The sequence below is a fragment of the Liolophura sinensis genome, chromosome 7 (genome assembly GCF_032854445.1).
Source record: "Liolophura sinensis isolate JHLJ2023 chromosome 7, CUHK_Ljap_v2, whole genome shotgun sequence".
Lineage (NCBI taxonomy): Eukaryota > Metazoa > Mollusca > Polyplacophora > Chitonida > Chitonidae > Liolophura > Liolophura sinensis.
The window spans coordinates 10,957,518-10,980,886 of NC_088301.1; the positions used below are offsets into that span (position 1 = coordinate 10,957,518).

General features: G+C 39.4%; 1 protein-coding gene across 3 annotated transcripts in view; it reads left to right on the top strand.

The window, feature by feature from the left end:
- LOC135469750 (dedicator of cytokinesis protein 7-like) overlaps nucleotides 1-23,369 on the top strand; it is a 65,618-nt gene that overhangs the window by 37,944 nt on the left and 4,305 nt on the right. Inside the window, exons 30-48 of one of the 3 annotated variants that reach the window (XM_064748330.1) lie at nucleotides 3,700-3,966; nucleotides 5,311-5,455; nucleotides 6,300-6,390; nucleotides 6,853-6,949; nucleotides 8,043-8,177; nucleotides 9,625-9,777; nucleotides 10,055-10,213; nucleotides 11,384-11,560; nucleotides 11,958-12,074; nucleotides 12,659-12,802; nucleotides 13,772-13,903; nucleotides 14,499-14,633; nucleotides 16,575-16,664; nucleotides 16,991-17,081; nucleotides 18,461-18,609; nucleotides 19,430-19,573; nucleotides 20,228-20,337; nucleotides 21,494-21,649; nucleotides 23,175-23,231. In XM_064748330.1, coding sequence (XP_064604400.1) covers nucleotides 3,700-3,966; nucleotides 5,311-5,455; nucleotides 6,300-6,390; nucleotides 6,853-6,949; nucleotides 8,043-8,177; nucleotides 9,625-9,777; nucleotides 10,055-10,213; nucleotides 11,384-11,560; nucleotides 11,958-12,074; nucleotides 12,659-12,802; nucleotides 13,772-13,903; nucleotides 14,499-14,633; nucleotides 16,575-16,664; nucleotides 16,991-17,081; nucleotides 18,461-18,609; nucleotides 19,430-19,573; nucleotides 20,228-20,337; nucleotides 21,494-21,649; nucleotides 23,175-23,187 — 2,505 coding nt within the window. In that variant the 3' untranslated portion in view covers nucleotides 23,188-23,231. The remainder of the gene's footprint in view (nucleotides 1-3,699; nucleotides 3,967-5,310; nucleotides 5,456-6,299; nucleotides 6,391-6,852; nucleotides 6,950-8,042; nucleotides 8,178-9,624; nucleotides 9,778-10,054; nucleotides 10,214-11,383; nucleotides 11,561-11,957; nucleotides 12,075-12,658; nucleotides 12,803-13,771; nucleotides 13,904-14,498; nucleotides 14,634-16,574; nucleotides 16,665-16,990; nucleotides 17,082-18,460; nucleotides 18,610-19,429; nucleotides 19,574-20,227; nucleotides 20,338-21,493; nucleotides 21,650-23,174; nucleotides 23,232-23,369) is intronic. The other 2 variants (XM_064748329.1, XM_064748331.1) reach the window with 2 other exon arrangements.

The window sequence follows — 23,369 nt, forward strand, 5'->3', positions numbered from 1 at the left end:
TTATTTCAGTGTTTTCTTTGCCTTTAAGGTGCAAAAATTGTGTCCAAGTACGATCCTGGAGATTTAACAATTTAAACAACTAACAATTTTGGGCATATCAGTCCTGAAGTTATTGGTCATGTAACATGTAGATAAGATAATATGACAGTCAACTGTATTTGATTTTATACCTAGTTGTAACATAACCAGGGTAGTTGTGGGTAAAAGTAGTTATTAATCTGTAGTATTCACAATCTGCTTAAAAAAATCTTTGGGGCCTGGTAAGACTGCATTGCAGATGGCTAGTACTATTAATTTTTCATAGTTGGTAATTAATTAGTGGTGGAATAGTGGCATATCTTGTCATGTTATTATTCCCTTCCCTATCATCTGTGGAAAATTGAACACGTTTAAACTGTTTATAAATATGTGAAATATTGAAAGAAAGAATGAATGACTGGTATGTACATGTAGAGTAAAATTCAAAAGGACAGCGTTTACATAAGCAACAATCAATCAAATAACCACATACTCTGTATAAAATTACATGTAAATTACTGAAACACTTTGGTTTTGGATTTTGGTTTAAGCATCATGGTCAGCTTCTTCAGTTTTAAGATGACAGTATGTCTCTGTCGATTTGAACATTTTTTTGCAGTGTAGATTGTGACTACTGCAGCTCTTATACATATTCACAATTTGATTATGATTATATATATAAAAAAGTTATTGTAATTTGCTTCATATTTGATTTTGTAACAGTAACCAATAAGATTGTTTACTTCATTGCATGCTAAGGAATCACTGGCATATAATGAGTGTGTGACATTTACATTTTGTTTTGTGATAACAATGGAACCCTTTCTCAGCTGCACATGTAGATGATCTCAGGTCCAATCTGGCATATGTCAGGTGTGACATTTACATTTTGTCATGTGATAACAGTGGAACCCTTTCTCAGCTGCATATGTACATGTAGATGATCTCAGGTCCAGTCTGGCATATGTCAGGTGTGACATTTACATTTTGTCATGTGATAACAGTGGAACCCTTTCTCAGCTGCATATGTACATGTAGATGATCTCAGGTCCAGTCTCAATACAGTATTCCTCTTTTACTGTAAATTTTTGTTAGAAGTTTGGATTCATCTGTGTACATACAACTTCAAGTCTTCTTTGTGGTTGAGCCCACACCAAAATAATGCATTTTTGTTACTAAGGCTGAAGATTTTAGAAGTACCACATAAGATTTGTTTTATTTAATTATAGCTCATTTTGGTGAAAAAGTGTCTGTTTCAAGACATTTCTCATTTTTGGTGAAGTAATTTTAAATACCTCCCTAAAAATGTTTGATATACGTAGTACCAAAAAATTTCAGAGAGTCTAGCATAATTGTTCGATACAAGTTGTTTTATAGTCTTTTGGAGAACCCTTACCTGAATGGAAGAATTTAATATTTTAAATTTATTGCATATATTTATAGTGAAATGTGTAGTTTCATTTACTTTCATATTTGGACCTGAAGTATTCAACAGTTGAAAGAGGTTTCCAATGTGATACGTTTCTGTCATGAATGATGTGTGTTTTGAGCAGTGACATGTACTCTATAATTGAAATATTCATACGTCGCTCTTGTTCATATTCATATCCCCTTATTCATGTTTATATCCCCCTTTTGTTTATATTCTTATCCCCCACAATGCAGATTTGAATGCCTCTTTTTTATCTGTTGATGTTCTTGTGGCTTCTGTAAGAAAGAAAGCTGAAAAGTCATAGAAGGTTGAGTGTACGGGGAAAATTGCACTTTAGTGGTATATACTTAAGATTTTGTTGTAAATTTTACTGATAGATGTTTTGTGAAAGCCATCTTAGAATGAACCCAGTGGTGAAGAAAATTAGTTGAAGCTAATTTGCTTTTGAAGCTTTGTTCAAGGTCTTCTGTGTTGAGAGTCTAACAATTACTGTGTTGTGGTCCCAATATGTGTTATGTTATGGTCTCAACATCTACTGTGTAGAGGTGCCAACATGTACATGTAAAGTGTTGGCATCCCAGCATGTAATGTGTTGGGGTCCCAGCATGTAATGTGTTGGGGTCCCAGCATGTAACGTGTTGGGGTCCCAGCATGTAATGTGTTGGGGACCCAGCATGTAATGGGTTGAGGTCCCAACATATACTGTGTAGAGGTCCCAACATGTACTGTGTTGAGGTTATTTCACGAAGGATTGGTTTTGTTGAAGTTTGATGAAAAAATCTGGCTGCAAAAAAAATTCTTGGGCCTGTCTGTTTTAACGGCATATGGGGTATTCATTGTGGTTCTGGTCTGCCTTTGGATATAGCAGCAATCAGCATTCAAACATTTCTTTGTTGTGAATCCAGTATTAAACAGTGGAGGTCCTTGTGCCACCTGAATTTGCTGAGGGGATTGTTCTATGACTCATCAATAGCCTTGCTCAGATATAGGGGATATATAATTTAAGGGATGTAGAATGGTTTTATTGGTTTTCAGTGCAGAATAATGTTCTGATTCTAGTTCAGAGAAGTCTCGTCTGTTAAGCCACAACCAAAATGAACTGTTTGAAATCCACCCCCAATGTTTCAGTGTGTAGTCCAGGATTCCTAAAGTTCACTTTGGTGAATTGATTGAAATTCCCCTCCAAGGTTTAAGTCTTTATAGTATACTCTGTGTGGAGGGGACAAAAAACATGTGGTGCTGTGCTCTGTGTCAAGATTTCATCTAGATACATGTATATCCAGTGAAGAAATGTGCTAGGTAGGACCTATGTAGTTATGTTCAGTGTTTTTGGCAGGAACTTTGACTCATCGGACATCTGGCATTTGATGATATAAAAATGAAATCTAGTGGCAGAAGAGGGACTCTGGATAAAGTGCAAGAAGTAGAGAAATAAACTCGAAAAAGTATTTGGAACAGTTTGCACTAGGAAAAAAAAAAAATAAAGAACACGCTAGTTTTTTCTTTATTTCTTCCTTGAACTATTCATCTCCAACACTAACATCCCTCGATTGCTGTGCGCTACTAACTGCTTGTCTTCATAGTGTGAACAAAACAACATCTTAGTAATGGCCTGATTACTCTCACTTTCACTTTGCTCATGCATAAAATACGTTGTAAAAGTCATGCCTGGCTTGCTTGTAGTGCAGAATGCATTTTAGCAAAAGTGACTTAAAATGGTCTTGATTTTAAAAGAGTGCCATTAATTATTTCACTTGAGGTTAAGTTCTGAATTATAACATTTTCGGAAACCATTGCAGGTCCAGTTTGTTCGTAATAATTTGTCATACTAAATATCAAATTTGAAATGGAATGAATAAATAGTAAATTGTTCTGATTAGGATAAAAGACTGGAAGCTTATCCTGAAAAAAAATGCAAGGACTCTATTGAAAGTGATATAGAATTCAGTACTTTTCTCATGAGTTCTTGTGGAGTTTGCGGAGAATGACCTTGTATGTCATTGATGTAGTACTAAGTTTAATTCACGCCAAGTCAGCCCAAATTTTCAGTTCGAGCTAGGCTGTTAGCTGACCTCACTAACAGTTAACCTTATGTAGGCTTGGCACCAGAGTAGTGCGCTTGCTAACTGTAGTAATTAACCTGACCCTGGTGATGTGGAATGCAGCGTAGATTGGTCATGGAGAGGACGCCACGCCCCGGCTGGATTAGGGGAAGGGGTGCGTGCTCAGCTGTGTTTCCTGTGTTCTAGGCTAAATGGGCGCCCTTACCCCTGGAGCTGTTTTCACACTTCTCCTCAGAGGAGACTCTCGAGGAGTGGCCCGAGGTTAACGGGTCACCAGGAACTCCCAGCCTCTACGTCCCGCGCCTCAAAGGGGCCATGAGCAAATCCCCATCCATCCACGAGCAGATCTGGGAGGGCATTCAGAGAAAGTCCCACGACTTCTTCCGCGGGACCGGAACATTACTGTTGAACCGTGGTCCCAAAGACGAGGGTTCTGCACATCACGTGTGGCAGGTACTACAGTCTGCTCCGTTCAGGTTCAAATTCAATTTGTACTAAACACTACTAAGGGAATGACCAACTGCTAGGCCCTGTGTTGTCTTACCATGGTGTACACGAACATCCTTCATACCAAGTCATCCACCTAGTGATAAGAGGGCAGAAAGGGTGTCATCTGTATCAGGGGAGGTAACTCCTGAACATGGATTATCTTCTCTTGAGTTTGTGATTATCAAAGCTGTTGGGATAGAGTTGGATGTAGTGTGACGAATACTTGGTGTGGAAACAATTCAGGCTCCAGTTATTTTTATTGTTAATGAATTTATATTGGATGGATTGTGCACTTCTAAATTTGCTGTGAGTTTTGTTTTGTTGGTGGTTTGGAAGAAATTTCATTTGATAGAGGATTTTAAGATGAAGAAAATATTCTTCTGTAGAAAGCATTGTGTCTTAATCTAATAATAGTGTGTTCTGGTTCACACAGCCAGTTCAAGGTTGATTTATGTCTGTCTACAGAAGATCAGCATTACCTGGCAGTGACATTTTCTCTCTTATAAATCGTTCAGTAAATGTTTCAGTGAAATTTCAAACAGTGCAAGGCTTTTCTGGTATTACTGTAATTCTTCAACCTTTTGGTATGTTTGCAAGGTGTTTATTAAAGCATATTCTGAAGACATTATTCTGTAAAGCCCTAAATCTTGCCAATCCAGCGAATCTAGTTTTGTCTCCAAAATCGAACAATAAATGTGCATAAATTGCACTGAAAGTTGCTTTTTCATATGTTAAAAGGTTGAGAAATTGGAGAACTTAAGATTAAAATTTTATCCTGAAAAAAAGAACACTCCATTGTCTTTACAAAGAAATTAATTCTGTAATAGATGCAATTTTTTATTTCATCGTAACCTAGATTTTTTCAAGCTTATTCATAGTTGATGCTATTCTGTAAGTCAAGGCCAGAACTTCAAAATCTTTTTGTGTGGATTTACACCATTTGAGAACTTGCTCATAGTGAAAATTAAAGAGAGAATGCAACTGCCACATTTGGGACCCATCAAGTGTAAGTGATATTGAAAGTGTAGATTGCGCTTTGTATAGCTTGCAGGGATTTACATGATTTGAAGTTTCCCAAGTATAATCCAAACAATCTGTTTTCTTGAAAATTTTATCTGTTTTATGTAAATCAAGGTAGTGATGTGCCAGGATTTAGAAACATACTCAGTCTTGTGAGAATCTATGGATGAAGGTATGGGTGGTGTCTGTTGTTGTTGTACACTGTGTCTGTCCCTGTCACACCCCGCACCCACGTACACTCCGTCATATTAAGACCACCACCTTACCTAGGCTGTTGTACATCCTTAGGGCAAGAAGGTGCTGACCCAGTGCTCCCAGCAGACCTTGAAGAAGAGTGTGGACATGAAGTCAAAGTTGGAGGAAGCAATCTTGGGGACAGGAAATGCCCGCTCTGAGATGATGAGAAGGAAGCATTCTGGTTACCTGTTGACAGGTATGGTGGCTAATATGGCCATGCATTGGGAGAAAACTGAAACATTAAACAGGTTTCTCACTGGGATGGAAAACAGGAATGTTTTGGAACATGAAGGTCATTCATGGCCTTGAATTGCGTATCTAATTATTTATTTAATTGAAGTTTTATGCCATACTCGAGTCTATTTCACTTACATGACAACACTATGGTGAGAGAAATCCGAGCAGAGCCCTATTGAAACCCACGACCATCCACTGACTGCTGGCAGACCTTCCCACATATGGCCAGAGCATAAGCCAGCTTGAGCTGGGCTTGCTCACAGTGACTACATGTCCTAGCACGGTAACCACTCGGTCACAGAAGCCCCTTGAATTTCCAAAATTTAATAGATAGGTTTGGGGAAAAAAATGTACAATAATGTAGTACTGCTGTATAAGAAATCGTGAAGTCTGACTTTGCCTTGGATTATGCTTGAGTGAATATGTCTAAGTGATATAGGTGAAATAATACTATGCTAATGGGTTGTGAAGAATTGCTGTTTTTCAGTAAATTTTATGCTGCATTGGAAAAAGGCTAATAGTAATCGTGAAATCGTTAATCGTGGGAAAAGTACTGATTTTCAAATACAGAAAAGATTTAGAACCCTGTAATTTATGACATCATAATTTATTCCCTACATAATTACAAGTTGCTCATTGTATTAATTGATTGACAGATTATCATCACGTTCAGTATTGTATGTAGGGATGTAATTTGTTTGAGCAACAGTTTCTGAGTAGGGCTAAAGTAGCTGTTTTTATCTTTGTCAGGAATTACATGCCTTTTTCCTGCATAACATGAGTGTGTGCATTTATTATTGTAGGGGAGAGAAATCCGCCCTCCCCACTAGAGGTCAGCCGTCTGCGCTGGAGGAAAGACCAGTTGCTGAGACAGCCATTTGAACAAATGGAAAGGTAGGAGTCTTTAGGGCTGGAGCAGGTAAACAATGACACTAATGAGTCAGGCCTGACATAAAGATCTAGTGGTTACACTCTATCACTTCTTTACAGAGGGATATATCTGCCCCTTGTAATAAATCATCATTTTACTTTCAGATACCTGTGAAAATAAGCTGCAGTTAATGAAGTTTGTACAATACTGCATTTGTTTTTACCGTCTGTGTCTTTGGCTGGATACGTCAGTGGCAGCATGAACTTGCCCTGACAGAAAACACACTTTATGTACACCCACCTAATGACTCTTTGATGCTTACGACTGAGAAATTGTTAAGTGTGACATAAAACCCTTAGTATACACACATACATACTGACTTAGCAAGTGGCCTGTGGGCAGGATGGTGTAGACTTGCTGTGGTATGTTGTCCTATTGCAAATTTGCGATTTTTTTAATGAAATAGGTTTTGACTGACTTTTCAGCAAACCACGTGATGTGGAGATAGATTTCCACACAGAAGGCAGTCTGGCAGCAGAAGTCAGTATGATTTGTCTGGACCTTCTGGAGCTTATCATACAGGTAAGTCAATCAGGAACTGAGACAATAGTCCTCTTCCTGATGTCAGCATGTCAGAAGGCCTGGTAATATGTACAGTTGAAGACAAATATGATGAAAAATTGAGCGAAAATGTACTATGGTGGTTAGTGAACGTCTTGAATGTAATGAGAGACAATTATGTCGTTCTTGTTTGGAGGCTGCAGCAAACTCTTTGTTGTTGCTGTAGTTTTTCTCTGAACTTTTTTGTGATAAAATTGCTGGAAAAATATGGAATGGTTTCAACATAACCATGAACTACTGATCTGTCATCTGGCAAGCATCTTTCTCCCAGGCTTTGCCTAGTTTCCTCCACCCACAATGCTGGTCGTCGTCGTAAAACACCCATCAAACTGTAGAAACCATTTAAGTCATGGTTTTACCAACTGTTCAATCTATCAGAGACGGCTGAACTCATCTGCTGTCAAGGACATCGTGACATTGAAATCTTTTTATGAACCAAGAATACACATTTATCAAGCCGCCCTGATGTATATTGGTGTTCTATTTGTAAAATTTTGTGAATCTCCTAAAACATCAGTGAAAATGTATGTTGATGGATCTTTAGTATATGTCTTGGACAAGGACCTTGCACATTCCCTCAGTCATACTGTTTGTGCTACTGTTCAGTCACAGAAATGGTTGACACCACTCAGAACTAATGTTCGTTGAAGATCACCTGTCCTCCACTTGTATGGTGTGCATTTTTTCTAATTACATCTGTATAGGTGTGAGACTTACATATGATCAAGTCTCACTTGATGCATGCATTCCTTCTCTTGCTACACCTGTACATTTAGGAGACCTGATCTTCCCAAGTGTCATGCATATATCTGTTCTCTTGTCACACCTGTACAGGTGAGAGACCTGGTGATAAACCTACACATGAACCTCTTTGTACGTCGTTGTTTTGGAGAGTTCATCAGTGGTACAGGTTGGTGCTTTACTACGAGCACTCTGGTTTCCTCCATCCATGAAACTGTCTGCCATCGTAGAGGTGAAACATTCACTTGAGTATGGCATTGAGTAACAACAGTCAAATAAACAAATATGAAATAAATATGTGTTGTTTTTTCAGATTGCCCAGAACTCCGACTCTATGCAGATGTTACTGAGCACAGCTCTGAGGGTCTTACTACATGGTCTGTCTCTCAATCAGAGTACCCTAGTCCTCCAGAACATGTTCGCCACACAGCGTTCTCTCGTATCCAAGGTACAGTTTGTTGTGTAACCCAATTCACGTAAACCTTTCCTGTATCAAGTCAAAACCCAGAAGGGGGCCATGGTGGTAGTTAGCTTGCCTTCATGGCCTAATTACCCAGGAGCCTCTCACTAATGTGAGTTCAAGTCCAGCTTATGTTGGCTTCCTCTGTGGCCGTACTTGGGAAGTCAGCAACCTGCGGATGATCGTGAGTTTCTCCTGGGCTCTGCCGGGTTTTTTTCCACCATAATGCTGGGTCTATTTTGTCTCTTTTTCTGCTCCCTAGATGTCATTAATTTTAGACCAATAACAGACAAACTTAGGCAATGGTATATGATTGACCTAACTTTGGTGACGGGCAGAATCTGTCACAAAGGACTGCCTGTGCTGGCTGGCTCACTGACTGGCTCAGTGTTGATGAAAATAACACCACACGGCCCAATAATTTTACATTGAAAAAAGAAGTTGGGAACCTTTTTTATTTGCATGAAATGAAGAGAAAAAAAGCCAGCCAAAAAAAGCCAACAAAAAACAGGATAACTCATTTTTCAGGAAGATAAATGTAGCCTCGAGTATGTTGCATGCAGTACTGAATGTTCTGTGAAGTTAATGTGTTTGCAGGTTCGAATGTTGAATATTACCCAGCTAAAACAAAACCATCCAAGCGATGTACTCCTTTGTTCTGTTCTATAATATGCCAGTCTTGTATAGTTGTGTTCTGATAAGAGATACTTAGTTCATAGTGACTACAGCATAAGAGCAGAGTATTATGTGGCTTAAACAACTTAAAACTGAATTGTGTAGGCGGAAAGTGTTCAGCATTGACACCAATTCATAACACCATTTGGGTTTATGTTAACCTGAAATAAATATGGAGTATTGTGAAGTACTTAATTTTTGCATCGAACTCATTTTCGCGGTTAGTAATTTACCATGAAAAATAATTCCAGTGGAAAAAATATCCAATATTGAAAGTCTTCTTATGTAGTGATAATCTATCCCCCATTGTTTTAATCTCTGATCCAGATCGCAAGGATCACGAGGATTAGCGACACCGCAGGAAACAAAGGAGGATTAAAGCCACTCTTGATGATACCCGTTTGACGTGCTTGAATAATTTCGGCCATATTATATCTCGGAAAATTTTCAGATTTGTTTTTCATTATTCTCTTAAATACGCGAAAATTAATTCCTGCGAATGTATTTTTGGAGAAAATCCGCGAAAGTAAATTCCAGTGAATAATAAGTATTTTACAGTAGTCTTTTTGTGAAATTGTTATTTTGTAGGAATGCATTACAAGCCTACAACTGTTTTATGAAATGCATTGTTCTCTAAGAAGATATTGGGTTGAAGCATCCCGAAAAATGTCAAGAATTTCTAACTTATCATTTTTTTATCATTTTGCCCAGATTATGTGACTTTTATTTAATGTTACTAAATATGTTTTTGTTGTTTTAGTTTCCAGAGCTGCTGTTCGAGGAGGAGACGGAGCAATGTGCTGACCTCTGTCTGTGGCTGCTGCGTCATTGCAGCTCTCCAATTGGCCACACCCGTTCACATGCCAGCGCCTCTCTCTATCTTCTCATGAGGCAGAACTTTGAGATTGGCAATGTAAGTCAGTGCTCTGAATCTGTTATTTATGATATGAATCATAACTTGGGATCTGTTTCAAGGATGTCTTATTAACCTCCCAATCTTAAGGACTGTAGAGTCAAAGTGAAGGCATGCATGAATACTATCTTGAGCACGGGGAAGTTTGCATGCCATACTTGATTGTATGATTCGTTGTAGGATGCTTTTATTAGTGTACTAAGGACAACACCATTAGTGTTGTACACCACTTGTATTTGCCCATCCATATATTTATGGCGATGTTTGATGTTTGCAGAACTTTGCCCGTGTCAAGATGCAGGTGACAATGTCACTCAGCTCTCTGGTGGGTCAGGATCACAACTTTAACGAGGAGTACCTGAGAAAGTCCCTGAAGACAATCTTGATGTATGCTGAGGCTGATGTAGAACTACAGGAGACCACCTTCCCAGAACAGGTGAGGATGCTTTGTCGTCAAGTACATTGTGGCAGAACTGAGCACAATGGCTCATTTTGTAGAGCATCTGCTGCGTGGGCGATAGATCCAGGGTCAATCCTGGGTCGGGTCACACCTGAGACCTTAAAAGAGGAAGTTGTAGCTTCCTTGCTTGGTTTTCAGCATTAAGGGAGTAGTGCAACAGCTGGTTGACCTGCATCAGTATAATGGCTTGGGTGGGACAGCTTACTTGCCTTCGGTAAGGCATCTCAGTGAAGCAGCACTAGATAAAAGAGCAATGGAAATCCGTCCTGCAACAAGAAGGCACATTACATATACATGCACTCTAAGGACACCTTTATTGTCGTAGGACTGAAAAATGGTTAAGTACGCTGTTAAACCCTAATCACTCACTCAGTCACTATATGGCAGCTGATCACTAAATTGTGGTTTGATTTTTGCTAATGGTCTTGTTTACAATTCGTTAGATACCTGATGGCCTCTGTATGTCCCTCTATATCAATTCATGCTCTCGTATTTAACCTTGGGAGGTGAGAGATATGTACCACCCCCTAGATTTATGCATTTTGCTGGTAGCGGAGAGAGGACTTACATCTGCACAGTACACTAGATCCATACACCCACTCTCTCTTCCATTATACCAGTACAGGCAAGAGACTTGCACTTAATCCTTCCTCTGTGTATATCCATATTTTCTCTGATTACGTCTGTATAGGTATGAGACTTACATATGATCAAGTCTCACCATCTATATGCATGCATTCCTTCTCTTGTCACACCTGTACAGGTAAGAGACCTGGTGTTTAACCTACACATGATCCTCTCTTTTGTCATTTATCTGTTCTCTTGTTACACCTGTGCACGTGAGAGACCTGGTGTTTAACCTACACATTGTCCTCCCTGTTGTCATATATCTATCTGCTCTCTTGTCACACCTTTACAGGTAAGAGACCTGGTGTTTAACCTACAATGATCCTCTCTGTTATCATTTATTTGTTCTCTTGTCACACCTGTACAGGTAAGAGACCTGGTGTTTAATGTACATGTGTTCTTCTCTGTTGTTATATATCTGTTCTCTTGTGACTCTTGTACAGGTAAGAGACCTGGTGTTTAACCTACACATGATCTTCTCTGTTGTCATTTATCTGTTCTCTTGTCACACCTTTTCAGGTAAGAGACCTGGTCTTTAACTTACACATGATCCTGTCCGACACTGTGAAGATGAAGGAGTTTCAGGAAGATCCTGAGATGTTGCTGGACCTGATGTACCGCATTGCCAAGGGTTACCAGACCTCACCTGACCTCCGCCTCACCTGGCTTGAGAGCATGGCTGGCAAACACAGTGAGGTGAGTCTTCAAGTTGAATGTTTCAGGTGTGAGAAGAAGTAAATGTTAATATGCCATATGTGTGTGATTAGAAATTAGCCAGAATTTGTAATTTAATTATGTAAACTTGTGTTTTGATTCTCCTGGGTGAATGGTAGAGGCAAGCTGTGTGTGTAAGGAGTCTGGCTGTGGTAGGCCAGGTGACAAAATATCATTTACAGATCATTTTATTCCATTGTCAAGATTTTATTGTTGATGTTCCGTGTAGATTTTCCACAACAAAGGTTTACTATGTTGACTTGCACTTGAAATTTTCACCTGATAAATTGAGAACACTTAAGTGAGCAGGTTTGTTTGGGCACAATTGGTTGTTGGTGAATCTTACAGCTGTGTGAGAATTACTTGTTTTTTGTTGTAGCGAGGGAACCACGCTGAGGCTTCTCAGTGTCTGGTTCACGCAGCAGGACTGGTGGCAGAGTATCTCAACATGTTGGAGGATCGCTACTATCTTCCTGTGGGCTGCGTCTCGTTCCAGGTCAGTTACCTCCCTTTGCATCTTGAAGCCCACTAGTTGTAATTCTAACTTATAGTGTGATATTAATATAAAAAAAAGTCCAATGTTCCATGATATATGGTCTTATGTGTTTGTCATGATAAAGGTGCAATGCTTTCGTTGAGACTTTAGAAAGAGGGTCATAAATGAAAAACTGGGGACTAAATCGAATGTTGTTTGCATTATAACACTGTTGGGTTTACTTATTCACATTATCCCAGCAGATACAGCTGCAGACTCAATATTTGCCGTATGATTTTTGGCCTGGTTGGTGATGCTCATGTGGCTGTTTGTGTAGTCTGACTTTCATTGAAGTCTAACTTATCTTCCACCAGTATATGGTGTGCAAATCTGTATGACACTTGCGGGTAACTTTGTCAGCATTGAGGTTGAGGTGGTTTTGCCATGGGCTCTCCAGTTTCCTTCATACTTACAACTGACCACCATATGAATACATTCACGAGTTTAACATTAAACAACAGTAAAATAAAATAAATTAAATTAAATTGGATTTTGCCAGATTGATTGCACCTGTATGGCATTTCATTCTGTTGTCACTCCCTCAGAAAATCTCGCCAAACGTGTTAGAAGAGAGTGCTGTGTCAGACGATGTGGTCACCCCTGACGGGGAGGGTATGTGTACAGGGAAGTACTTCACAGAGAGTGGACTTGTTGGCTTGTTGGAGCAGGCGGCTAGCTCTTTTACAATGGTAAGTCACTCTGAGTAAACAGTAGAATGTATCCAAGAAACATAACAGCTGGTAAACATTGGAGATCGAGGTCAGATTTGAAGAAAAGTGGCATCAAATTGTACAAAATTTACATTTCCAATACAGCTCATGGCCCTTGAACAAAATTTGTTTTTTATTTGAAGTGCATCATATTAAATTAAGGTTATATTTTTGAAGGCAATATTGTTTGCATGAAACCAGCATTATTAGTGTTAATCAAAGTGTAGGCCTAATCTTCTTGCCATGAAAGTTTATGGTACATGTATGTGTGCATGAATAGTTTAGCTTAAATCAGGGCCTGGGGCCGGTTTCATGAAGCTCACTTAGCTAAGTTTGCCCTTGACTACCATGACGACGTATGTTATAGAGATATAAAGTGCACTTAGTTAAAGTTCTGGTTTCATGAAACACATACATATTAAAGTAAGGCCTTAACTATCATGACAACACATGTTGTAGGCATATTAAGTGCACTTAGCTAACAGCTTCTTAACTTGAAGTACCTTTCGTAAAAAAAAAACCCAGTTTGTTGTTTTAAGGCTAGGTATCTTAATGTATTTTAATCAAGCTAAAGAAGAGCTTTGTCCTCTATTAATTGTGACCAATGTCATGCATGTGGAAATACTCCTTAGTGCACTGCACAAGATATTACTCCAGGGAATAAAAAAATAACTATAAAATACAGGCAGATGGTAATAGCACAGAAATTTTCAGGAGAGTAGCACAAGCTGTATGTGCCAATCTTAAGAATAAAAAACTTGTATCAGATAACCCCAAATAGTAACAACTTTCACAAAAATTTTCTTAAGTGCAGTATAAATCACCAGTCTTACAAATCAAGAACCCCGTGTCAAAGGCTCCCAAAAAACATCTTACGAATGAAGATACTCGAGTCAAAAAATCTCAGATAGTAACGACTTTCACAGACTTGCCTCTATGTGTTTACAGGCTGGTCTGTACGAGGCCATGAATGAGGTTTACAAAGTTCTGATCCCCATCCACGAGGCAAACAGAGACTTCAAGAAGCTGAGCCAGGTTCATGGCAAGCTGCAGGAGGCTTTCTCCAACATCATCAGACAGGTGAGCTTCACAGTCAATCATTACAGGTAGTCCCTTTTTCTTCGTGTGAAATAAGCCTTGGGTTTGGAAAATTAAAAAGAAAAGACAGCAAATAATATTATCTTCGAAAGAGAAGTGGAAGCAGATCTGAATGACCAAATCAATTTTATCTGGTGTGTTTCATGTCTTTAGAAATCAAATTTTGATCTGGAATTCTTAAAAGGCCATGGGATCCATCTTTTTTTTTTTTATTCTATTTCACCATGTACAGATAGGAAAGAAATTAAGAGTGATGTACCTCTGTCTGTTGTCCATGATTTTGTACATTTACCTGTTATGTAGAGGAATTTGGCCTTCTACCTGTAGAGTTTTTCCTCCAGATTCATTCATACAGTTATAAAAATTCAGTGTATCTTCTCTCGGAGTTGAAGTAGCTTACAAATTTTATGTCAGTTTAGTTGTGACTACCTCTACAGTTATTTACACTCCCAACACCCATTTGAGCGGCTCACCCCAGTCAGGCTGGTTTCCAAAAGTCACTTCAGGCTCTATAAATCTTAGTACTAGCTGAACCGTTTACTCCCACACATCCCTCACCAAATGTTTTGTCTGATAGGAAGGGAAGAGGATATTTGGCACGTACTTCCGTGTGGGATTTTATGGGAAGAAGTTCGGGGACCTGGATGGGGATGAGTTCATCTACAAGGAGCCGGACATCACCAAACTCTCAGAGATTTCACACAGGCTGGAGGTAAGCACAGAACACTTGACTGTATGACATGTTTACCTGTGACAAGTAGCCTGACATCACCAAACTCTCAGAGATTTCACACAGGCTGGAGGTAAGCACAGAACACTTGACTGTATGACATGTTTACCTGTGACAAGTAACCTGACATCACCAAACTCTCAGAGATTTCACACAGGCTGGAGGTAAGCACAGAACACTTGACTGTATGACATGTTTACCTGTGACAAGTAGCCAGTCATCACCAAACTCTCGGAGATTTCACACAGGCTGGAGGTAAGCACAGAACACTTGACTGTATGACATGTTTACCTGTGACAAGTAACCTGACATCACCAAGCTCTCAGAGATTTCACACAGGCTGGAGGTAAGCACAGAACACTTGACTGTATGACATGTTTACCTGTGACAAGTAGCCTGACATCACCAAACTCTCAGAGATTTCACACAGGCTGGAGGTAAGCACAGAACACTTGACTGTATGACATGTTTACCTGTGACAAGTAGCCTGACATCACCAAACTCTCAGAGATTTCACACAGGCTGGAGGTAAGCACAGAACACTTGACTGTATAACATGTTTACCTGTGACAAGTAACCTGACATCACCAAACTCTCAGAGATTTCACACTGGCTGGAGGTAAGCACAGAACACTTGACTGTATAACGTGTTTACCTGTGACAAGTAACCTGACATCACCAAACTCTCAGAGATTTCACACTGGCTGGAGGTAAGCACAGAACACTTGACTGTATAACGTGTTTACCTGTGACAAGTAACCTGACATCACCAAACTCTCAGAGATTTCACACAGGCTGGAGGTAAGCACGGAACACAAGCCGCTCTTCACATTGTTATTTTTTAACATAGGCCATAGCAAAAGATGACTTTGTGTGATGTTGTGCTTGATTGATTGATTGATTGATTGATTGGTGCTGTAATAATGCCATACTCAAGAAAATTTAATTTAAATGAGGGCCATCAATAGAGTAAACTGCCAGACTTTAACATGTAACTAAAACAGTGTGGCACATGTGATGCTCTGATCTTCACCTGTAGAGCAAGCTCAGTATATGTGACATACACACACATTGTTAGAAGATGCCAACTCTGTGTGACAGCGTGGCACATTGACCCACTAGCCTCTCACCAGTGCAGTCACTGTGAGTTCAAGCCCAGCTCATGCTGACTTCCTCTCCAGGTGTACGTTGGAAGGTCTGCCAGCAACCTGTGGATGGTCACGGGTTTCCAGCATGCTCTACCTGGTTTCTTCCCACTATAATGCTGGCCGTCGTTGTAAAAGTGAAATATTCTTGAGTATGATGTAAAACACCAATCAAATAAATAAATGTAGTAATGCCACATAAACTTTAGTGGCTGAATATTTTAACAGAAGATAGTCAGGTTCTCCTCTTAATAAAAAAGGCAATTCTTTTGAACTGTTTTATGACACTGGCACAGGTTGCATTTACTCATTTTTGAGCCAACAAGTAGCTAAGATGACTACAATGCTCAGCTTTGAGCCAGCAAGTCGCTAAGATGACTACAATGCTCAGCTTTGAGCCAGCAAGTAGCTAAGATGACTACAGTGCTCAGCTTTGAGCCAGCAAGTCGCTTAGATGACTACAATGCTCAGCTTTGAGCCAGCAAGCTGCTAAGATGACTACAGTGCTCAGCTTTGAGCCAGCAAGTAGCTTAGATGACTGCAGTGCTCAGCTTTGAGCCAGCAAGTAGCTAAGATGGCTACAATGCTTAGCTTTGAACCTGTAAATAGCTACAAAGACTACAATGCACATCTTGCTTGATTCTTAAGAGTGCTTTTGATCGTGGAACGGCAGTTTGAGGTTTGCTTGAAAAACAAAAGTGATATCCTACAGGAAAAATGTAAAATTTTACATTCACTGTGTTTGCACCATGTTTTGATCAAATAGTAACGGTTTCAGAGTTTTTATGGTGATCGTTTTGGGTATGATGTACTGGAGATGATCAAAGACTCCAACACAGTGGAAGTAGACAAGCTCAACCCAGACAAGGTCAGTGATTGTCATGAGTTACATGTACCATGAAATGTTCATTCTCTGTGTGAAATTTGGCTGATTAGGGGTACTGGTTAAGTTCTTCTGTAAGACCCTACCAATGTTGTATGAAACGTTGATGTTGATATGTACTTAGAATCTTAGAAGAATTTGGGATCAAAAAGAAAATCTTAAAACATTAAGCAAATAATCAAACTCTTTTTATCTCTGAACAGATTAAAATAATAAAACATGTTCACTGAAATATTCTTGAGTATGTGCTGGTATAAGTTTATGAAAGTGTAGATATAATTTTGAGTGAATTAACCGTGCTGTGTTGACAGGCGTACATACAGATTACCTATGTGGAGCCGTACTTCGACTCGTATGAATTCCGAGAGAGGATCACAGTCTTTGACAAAAACTACAACATCAGTGAGTGTAGCCACTGTTGTACCATCACATCTGTACATTACCATTACTGAATTAATAGTAATTTAATATGCACGTATGTATTGGTGTGTAAGCCTTACTCAGTAAATGCTGTACAAAGACAGTCATATCTATGTGTGGAGAAAAAAGAGGTGTAAACTGCCGTTTGTCAAAGAATTTTTTACATATACGAGTGCCCAGGGGAAAAGCTGCAACCTTTGGCAAGATACTGACAAACTTTCCCACATGTGATGTACGGATATGCACATCAAATTGGTGGAAGACAAGCGGCCTTCAATGAATGTGAATGTGCAAACGGCCACATGGGCGTTGTTGACCACTTATGGTCACCACAGGCCCCCAAGCTTGTGGTCACCACAGCCTCACAAGCTTATGGTCACCAGAGCCCCACAAGCTTATGGTTACCACAGCCCCACAAGCTTATGGTCACCACAGGCCCGCAAGCTTGTGGTTACCATAACCCCACAAGCTTATGGTCAACACAACCCCTCAAGCTTATGGTCACCACAGGCCCACAAGCTTATGATCACCAGAGTCCCACAAGCTTAGTGTCATCACAGCCCCATAAGCTTATGGTCACCACAGCCCCATAAGCTTATGGTCACCACAGCCCCACAAGTGTATGGTCACCAGTCCCACAAGCTTATGGTCACCCCAGCCCCACAAGCTTATGGTCACCCCAGCCCCACAAGCTGTGAGACTGGGTGAATCTTCACATTGAACACCTCTTAACACAAAACATTGACTGACATACCTAAAACCCGAACAGTCAGATAGAAAATGTAATTCTTTGGTGTTTATTTCAGTGATATGGGGCATTAGTTGACATGTTATTCTGTACATGATTCAGTGATCATGCCAAGGTCAGCATACCAGTGCAGCGCAATGACCCAGGAGCTTCTCGTAATGTGGTCAGTGTTAACTCAAGTACAGCTCTTGCTGGCTTCCTCTCCGGCCCTAGGTGGGATGGTCTGTCACCAACCTGCAGATGGTCGTGGATTTTCCCCTCGGCTCTGCCTGGTTTCCTCCCCCCATAATGCTGACCAAGGTCTATGTGAAATGCTCTTGAGTACAGGGTAACACACCAATCAAATAAATAACTAAATCACTGATCATGTCTATCATGGTGTATTAACAGTGAAAGTGAAATTTGTGTACTGCTTTGCTATAAATTAACTTATAAATGCTGTGAACTTCACATGAAGAGCTAAATTCTCCAGAATTTCATTAGTACTATAGATAAGTGTTATAGACTAACTGACCATTTCATACTAATTCATACAACTTAGAGTAAGAAAATTGCCGAGAAATATAAACTTACCAGATAAATTCAAATCATGTATGACTGTGTTCCAATTCAGAGCGTTTCATGTACGCCACTCCGTTCACGCTTGACGGAAAGGCCCACGGGGACCTGGCCAATCAGTACAAGAGGAAAACCATCCTTACCACGGAGCACAACTTCCCGTACATCAAGACCAGACTGGCTGTCATCAAACCACGAGAACAGGTGTGTGCAAGATGGCGTACAAGAGAGTGTCCAAGGGGAACAACTCTGTCAGTGATATCCTATTACCATATTTTGAGTGAAATGTTTTAGAGCATAGTGTGAAGCAGCAGTATTATAAACCAATAAAATAACAAAGCAATTTGTGGTGACCTGAAAATCTAATTTCAGTCAACGGTAATGTCTGGTGGTGGTGCTGGTGGTGTGATATAGCGGACGTATATGTACCACATTGGCACTGAGGATTAACATTGCCATGTCTTTTGAGTTTTTAGAAGCAGATCAAGCTTTTTTTATGTTTGTAGTAGATTATATTTATTCCATTTCAATGTGGAATGCTAAAACATTTTATATACACATACTTTGATATCCACTTAAGAAGCTTTTTTATGTTTGTAGTAGATTATATGTATTCCATTTCAATGTGCAAGGCTAAAACATTTTATATACACATACTTTGATATCCACTTTAAGTTCCTGGTGGAGGCCTTCGTCGCTGAGGGGGTTAGCACGCCAATGACCCAGGAGCCTTTCATCAGAGTGGTCACTGTCAGTTCAAGTCCAAGGCCAGCAACCTGCATATGGTCGTGGGTTTTCCCTTACACTCTGTCTGGTTTCCTCCCACCATAATACTGGCCGTGGGCCGTATAAGTAAAATATTCTGGAGTAGTATGTAAAACACCAATCAGGTCAAATAAATAAGTTAAGTTCCTGGCGGTTAGACAAAGTAATGATTGGCTATTCATAGTCAGTAACTTTCATGTCCTCTTACATGAAGTTCAGTTCCTCACACCTTGACTCTTGTACCACTCTTATTTGGCAGGTGATTCTTTCCCCGATTGAAGTGGCGATTGAAGACATCCAGAAGAAGACAAAAGAGTTATCTATTGCCATGATGACAGAGCCGCCAGATACTAAGATGTTACAGATGGTCCTTCAAGGCTGCATTGGCACAACTGTCAACCAGGTAACACTCCAGTGTTCATGGATACTGTCAACTAGGTAACACTTCAGTGTCAACGTTACATCTTCAACCAGGTATAAACACTCAGATGTCGAAGTTACGCTGTCAACCTGGTAACGCTCCAGTGTCCAAGTACACTGCCAATCAGATGACACTTCAGTGTCAAAGTTACACTGTTAGACAGGTAAAACTTCAGTGTCACACTGTCATTCAGGTGGCACTCAAATATCTTAGTCACACTATCAGCCAGGTGACGCTCAAATGTCAAAAGTTACACTGTCAGCCAGGTAACACTCTGGTGTAAAAGTACGCTATCAGGCAGGTGACACTTCAGTGTCAAAGTCACACTGTCAGTTAAGTGACACTCCAATGTCAAAGTTACACTGCCAACCAGGTAACACTTCACTGTCAAAGATACATTATCTTTGACACTTTATCAAAAAGATTTTTTGCTTGTAATTCTGGCTTGGTATCTCTATGGTCATTTCCTCAACTGTCAGTGGGTGTATGGGATAATATTTTGCCGACTTGATTTATATTTTCTGACGAGTTCTCATCCCAGTGCTGATGATGATGTGTTTAATAGAACAGTTTGATGTTAACTAACTTGCCATTGTTCTGTATGTTTTTGTCTGTGCTATCTGCTCCATCAAACAGGGCCCTCTGGAGATTGCTATGGTGTTCCTCTCAGATGTCTGCGATGGGAAGAAGGTGGCCACCAAACATCACAACCGGCTCAGACTCTGTTTTAAGGACTTTCTCAAAAAGTGAGAATTTCATATTAATGCTTAAGACTCATTTTGTTTGAGTCTTGAGTTGTGATGTTTACTAACCAGTCCGAGCCTTTGGACTATTCCATTGTACTCTTCACTTGGGTTCAAGATTCTTTTTTTTGCACTGTGAATGGTATGAAGTAAAAAAGAGTAAGAGGCAGTCTGTGAAGTCCTTAACCAATCCTCTAAAAGTTCCTTAAAAATTCCTCTGGAAAATAAAAAGTTTCAAGATTACAAACAAGGTATATTAATTTGTGTCTGGTCGTCTGTCCTTGCCTCTGTCATGGTTGATTATCCATGTAAAAAGTCCATTTAATGTCACCTGATTTATAAAAAAAAATTTTGTGCAGGTTCGCTTTGTTGAGGGCCTAATTTCAATCAGCTTCAATCAATCAGTTTCAAAAAAACAGCTTGATCCATCCACAGGTCATAGATCTTCATTTTACAGCCCTTCTTGCCATCTTTGGTAAGATATTTATTTTTGCTAACCACCATTTTGGCTTGTAGTAAGGAAAGAGGAAGTGACTCGGTTGGTGCAAGGGCCAATCATGACGTTAGTAATTTGCTTAGTGCTTGACTTTAAATTAACTTACAAATGCTGTAAGCATTTCTGCACAATGACTGCTTCTGATATATTCAGATTTTATTAAATTTTTGTAAACCTTCAGATCAGGTGTGAAAATCAGTTTGCTGTATTTGGATTTAATTTCGTTGACTTTGTCTCTTTACTATGTGTTTTGCTAGTGATCATTACACTGAACAGCAACAAGTCTGCTTGTCCAGTTATAGCAGCTAATCATTCAAGCAGCATTGATCAGTCATGAATGATTACGCCATGATTTTTAGAGGCAAATAAATGTCACAAAATGTTATTTTCGGTGCTGAAACTTACAATTTTCCAGTAGAATATGTTCCAAGCAAACCTCAAAATACATTTCTAAGATCAGTAGAACTCTCAGAATCAGGAAAAATGAGCAAGTTAATCATGGACGAAATTTGTGGTCATGTAGGGTAAATTTTCATACGCCAATACTTCTCACCGTACATGTATTACCATGTTCCGCTTCCAAGTGGGGAGACATCTTATAAAGGAACTTTACAACTTAAATTTAACACCCTTCTAAGCTGTATGTTACGTTTGTTATGCTAGGAGTGGCGACGCCCTGCACAGAAACAAGTCCTTGATTAAGAGTGATCAGAAGGAGTATCAGAGAGAGCTTGAGAGAAACATCAACAGTATGCGGGAGAAACTCGCCCCCATGATCTCCTCAAACAGCTCAGCCACTCTCAAACGCAGACACAAAAAGTGAGTACTACGTCAGCCAATCAGTGCCAGTGTAACATTAGTGTTCTGCTGCTTTTAGTTTCAATTTCAGTTTCTACTACAGCATGGCTGCTATTCATTAACACAACTGTGACCTAGCATGGCATGGGTTATCTGTAGCTTTGGTGAAGCCAAGACAGAGAGGACTATAATTTGTTTCTTAGCATTAAATACGTCTCGCATAAATGTAACAATGTGTTTTTAAGCATGTAAAGTCTTTCAAGGTTGTACATTTTTTATGAAATGGATATTTGTACTTTTACTTGCTCACGTTTGTTTTTCAAATTGTTCATTGAATTTTAAGTTTTTTGAGTAACATTTGTGTAACCCCCCACCCCCCCTCCCAGTCTAACTTTACATCTACTTATACTTTATTGATAACAATCTGTGTGAGCAAGGTGTAACACAAGGTACATGGGTCAGAGTAAGAAACCAACTTGGGGATACTAGTATCTAATATATAATATTGGAGACTAATATCTTCTGATTAGCTTTGTCAAACATCTGTCCTGTTCAAACTTTACATAGAGAAATAAAGAAACTGAGAGTCACAGGTTCAAGACTTCTTCACCTAGTAACATAAGTTTGCATTTAGGCATATGTGAAGGAATGTGTTTGCAAGATAAGTTCTTCATAAAGCTGTGTCATTTTTGGTTAACTGAACTGGTGTGATGCCACAGGTACATGAGTATTTTTAAAGAAATTGTTAGCTTAAACATGCTTGAATTACATTAAAATTATCTTTCTTAAACATGCAATAAGGTTGAGGAATTATTTTGTCATGCAATACAAAGGCATGAACCTTGAACTTAAACTCTCTGGAACTGTAGTTTTCATAGCCTTTATAAAATTCTTCTTACCCTACAAAGAAATAAATCCTTCTGGAGTGGCCTATAGAATAATTTAAATCGCTTGCATATAAACATACATGTATACTAAGGATGGTGTTGGTAACTTTTACAGTTTTTGGCCAATACTTCTGTTTTTAAATCAATGTTGTTTGCCTATTTTTTCATATTTTGAGATACGTGTAAAGCTTGTGTGTTTAGGGTTAAGCTCTATTCACATGATGATATTTATCTTCACTAATCTGTGACTGGAACTAGGAAAAGCTCTATTTTGGGCGATTTATACCTAGGGGCTATTAAAAATCAGTCGACAGTTCAAATGATTTTGATTTTGTTTAATTCTGGAAGCCATTGCTACAAATCGCACAATGTGACCATGGCTAAGCTGAGAAATATGTGACATTTGTCAGATACAGTAGATCACCAGGCTTTCACAGAGGTTGTCAGGAATCAGGTGCTGCTTGTGTCCTACCTGTTCTTCTGCATCTCAGATGTTCATTGTGAAAAACAGATGCTTCATTGAATTGTCGCTCTACTACATGTGACAGCACCTGATTCTTCACAACTGCTAAGATTGTCAGCTAACATTGAATTTCTTTTGATTGCCTTTAAGGACTGTGGACTGACCATGCTTTGTCTTGTTTCATTTCGTTCTTAAGGCCCAAGCGTTAATTGTGGAACTGCTAACCCATGCTTGTACATAAACAGCTCCTGAGGTTTGTGCTGCTCTGCTAACAGCTTCTCAATGGTTACGCTGCATATCTGATTACATCAAGATGTGTGTTCTGTGTAAACTTGTATTATTTATTTAGGGTTTTACGCCATACTCAAGAATATTTCACTTAGACTGTGGT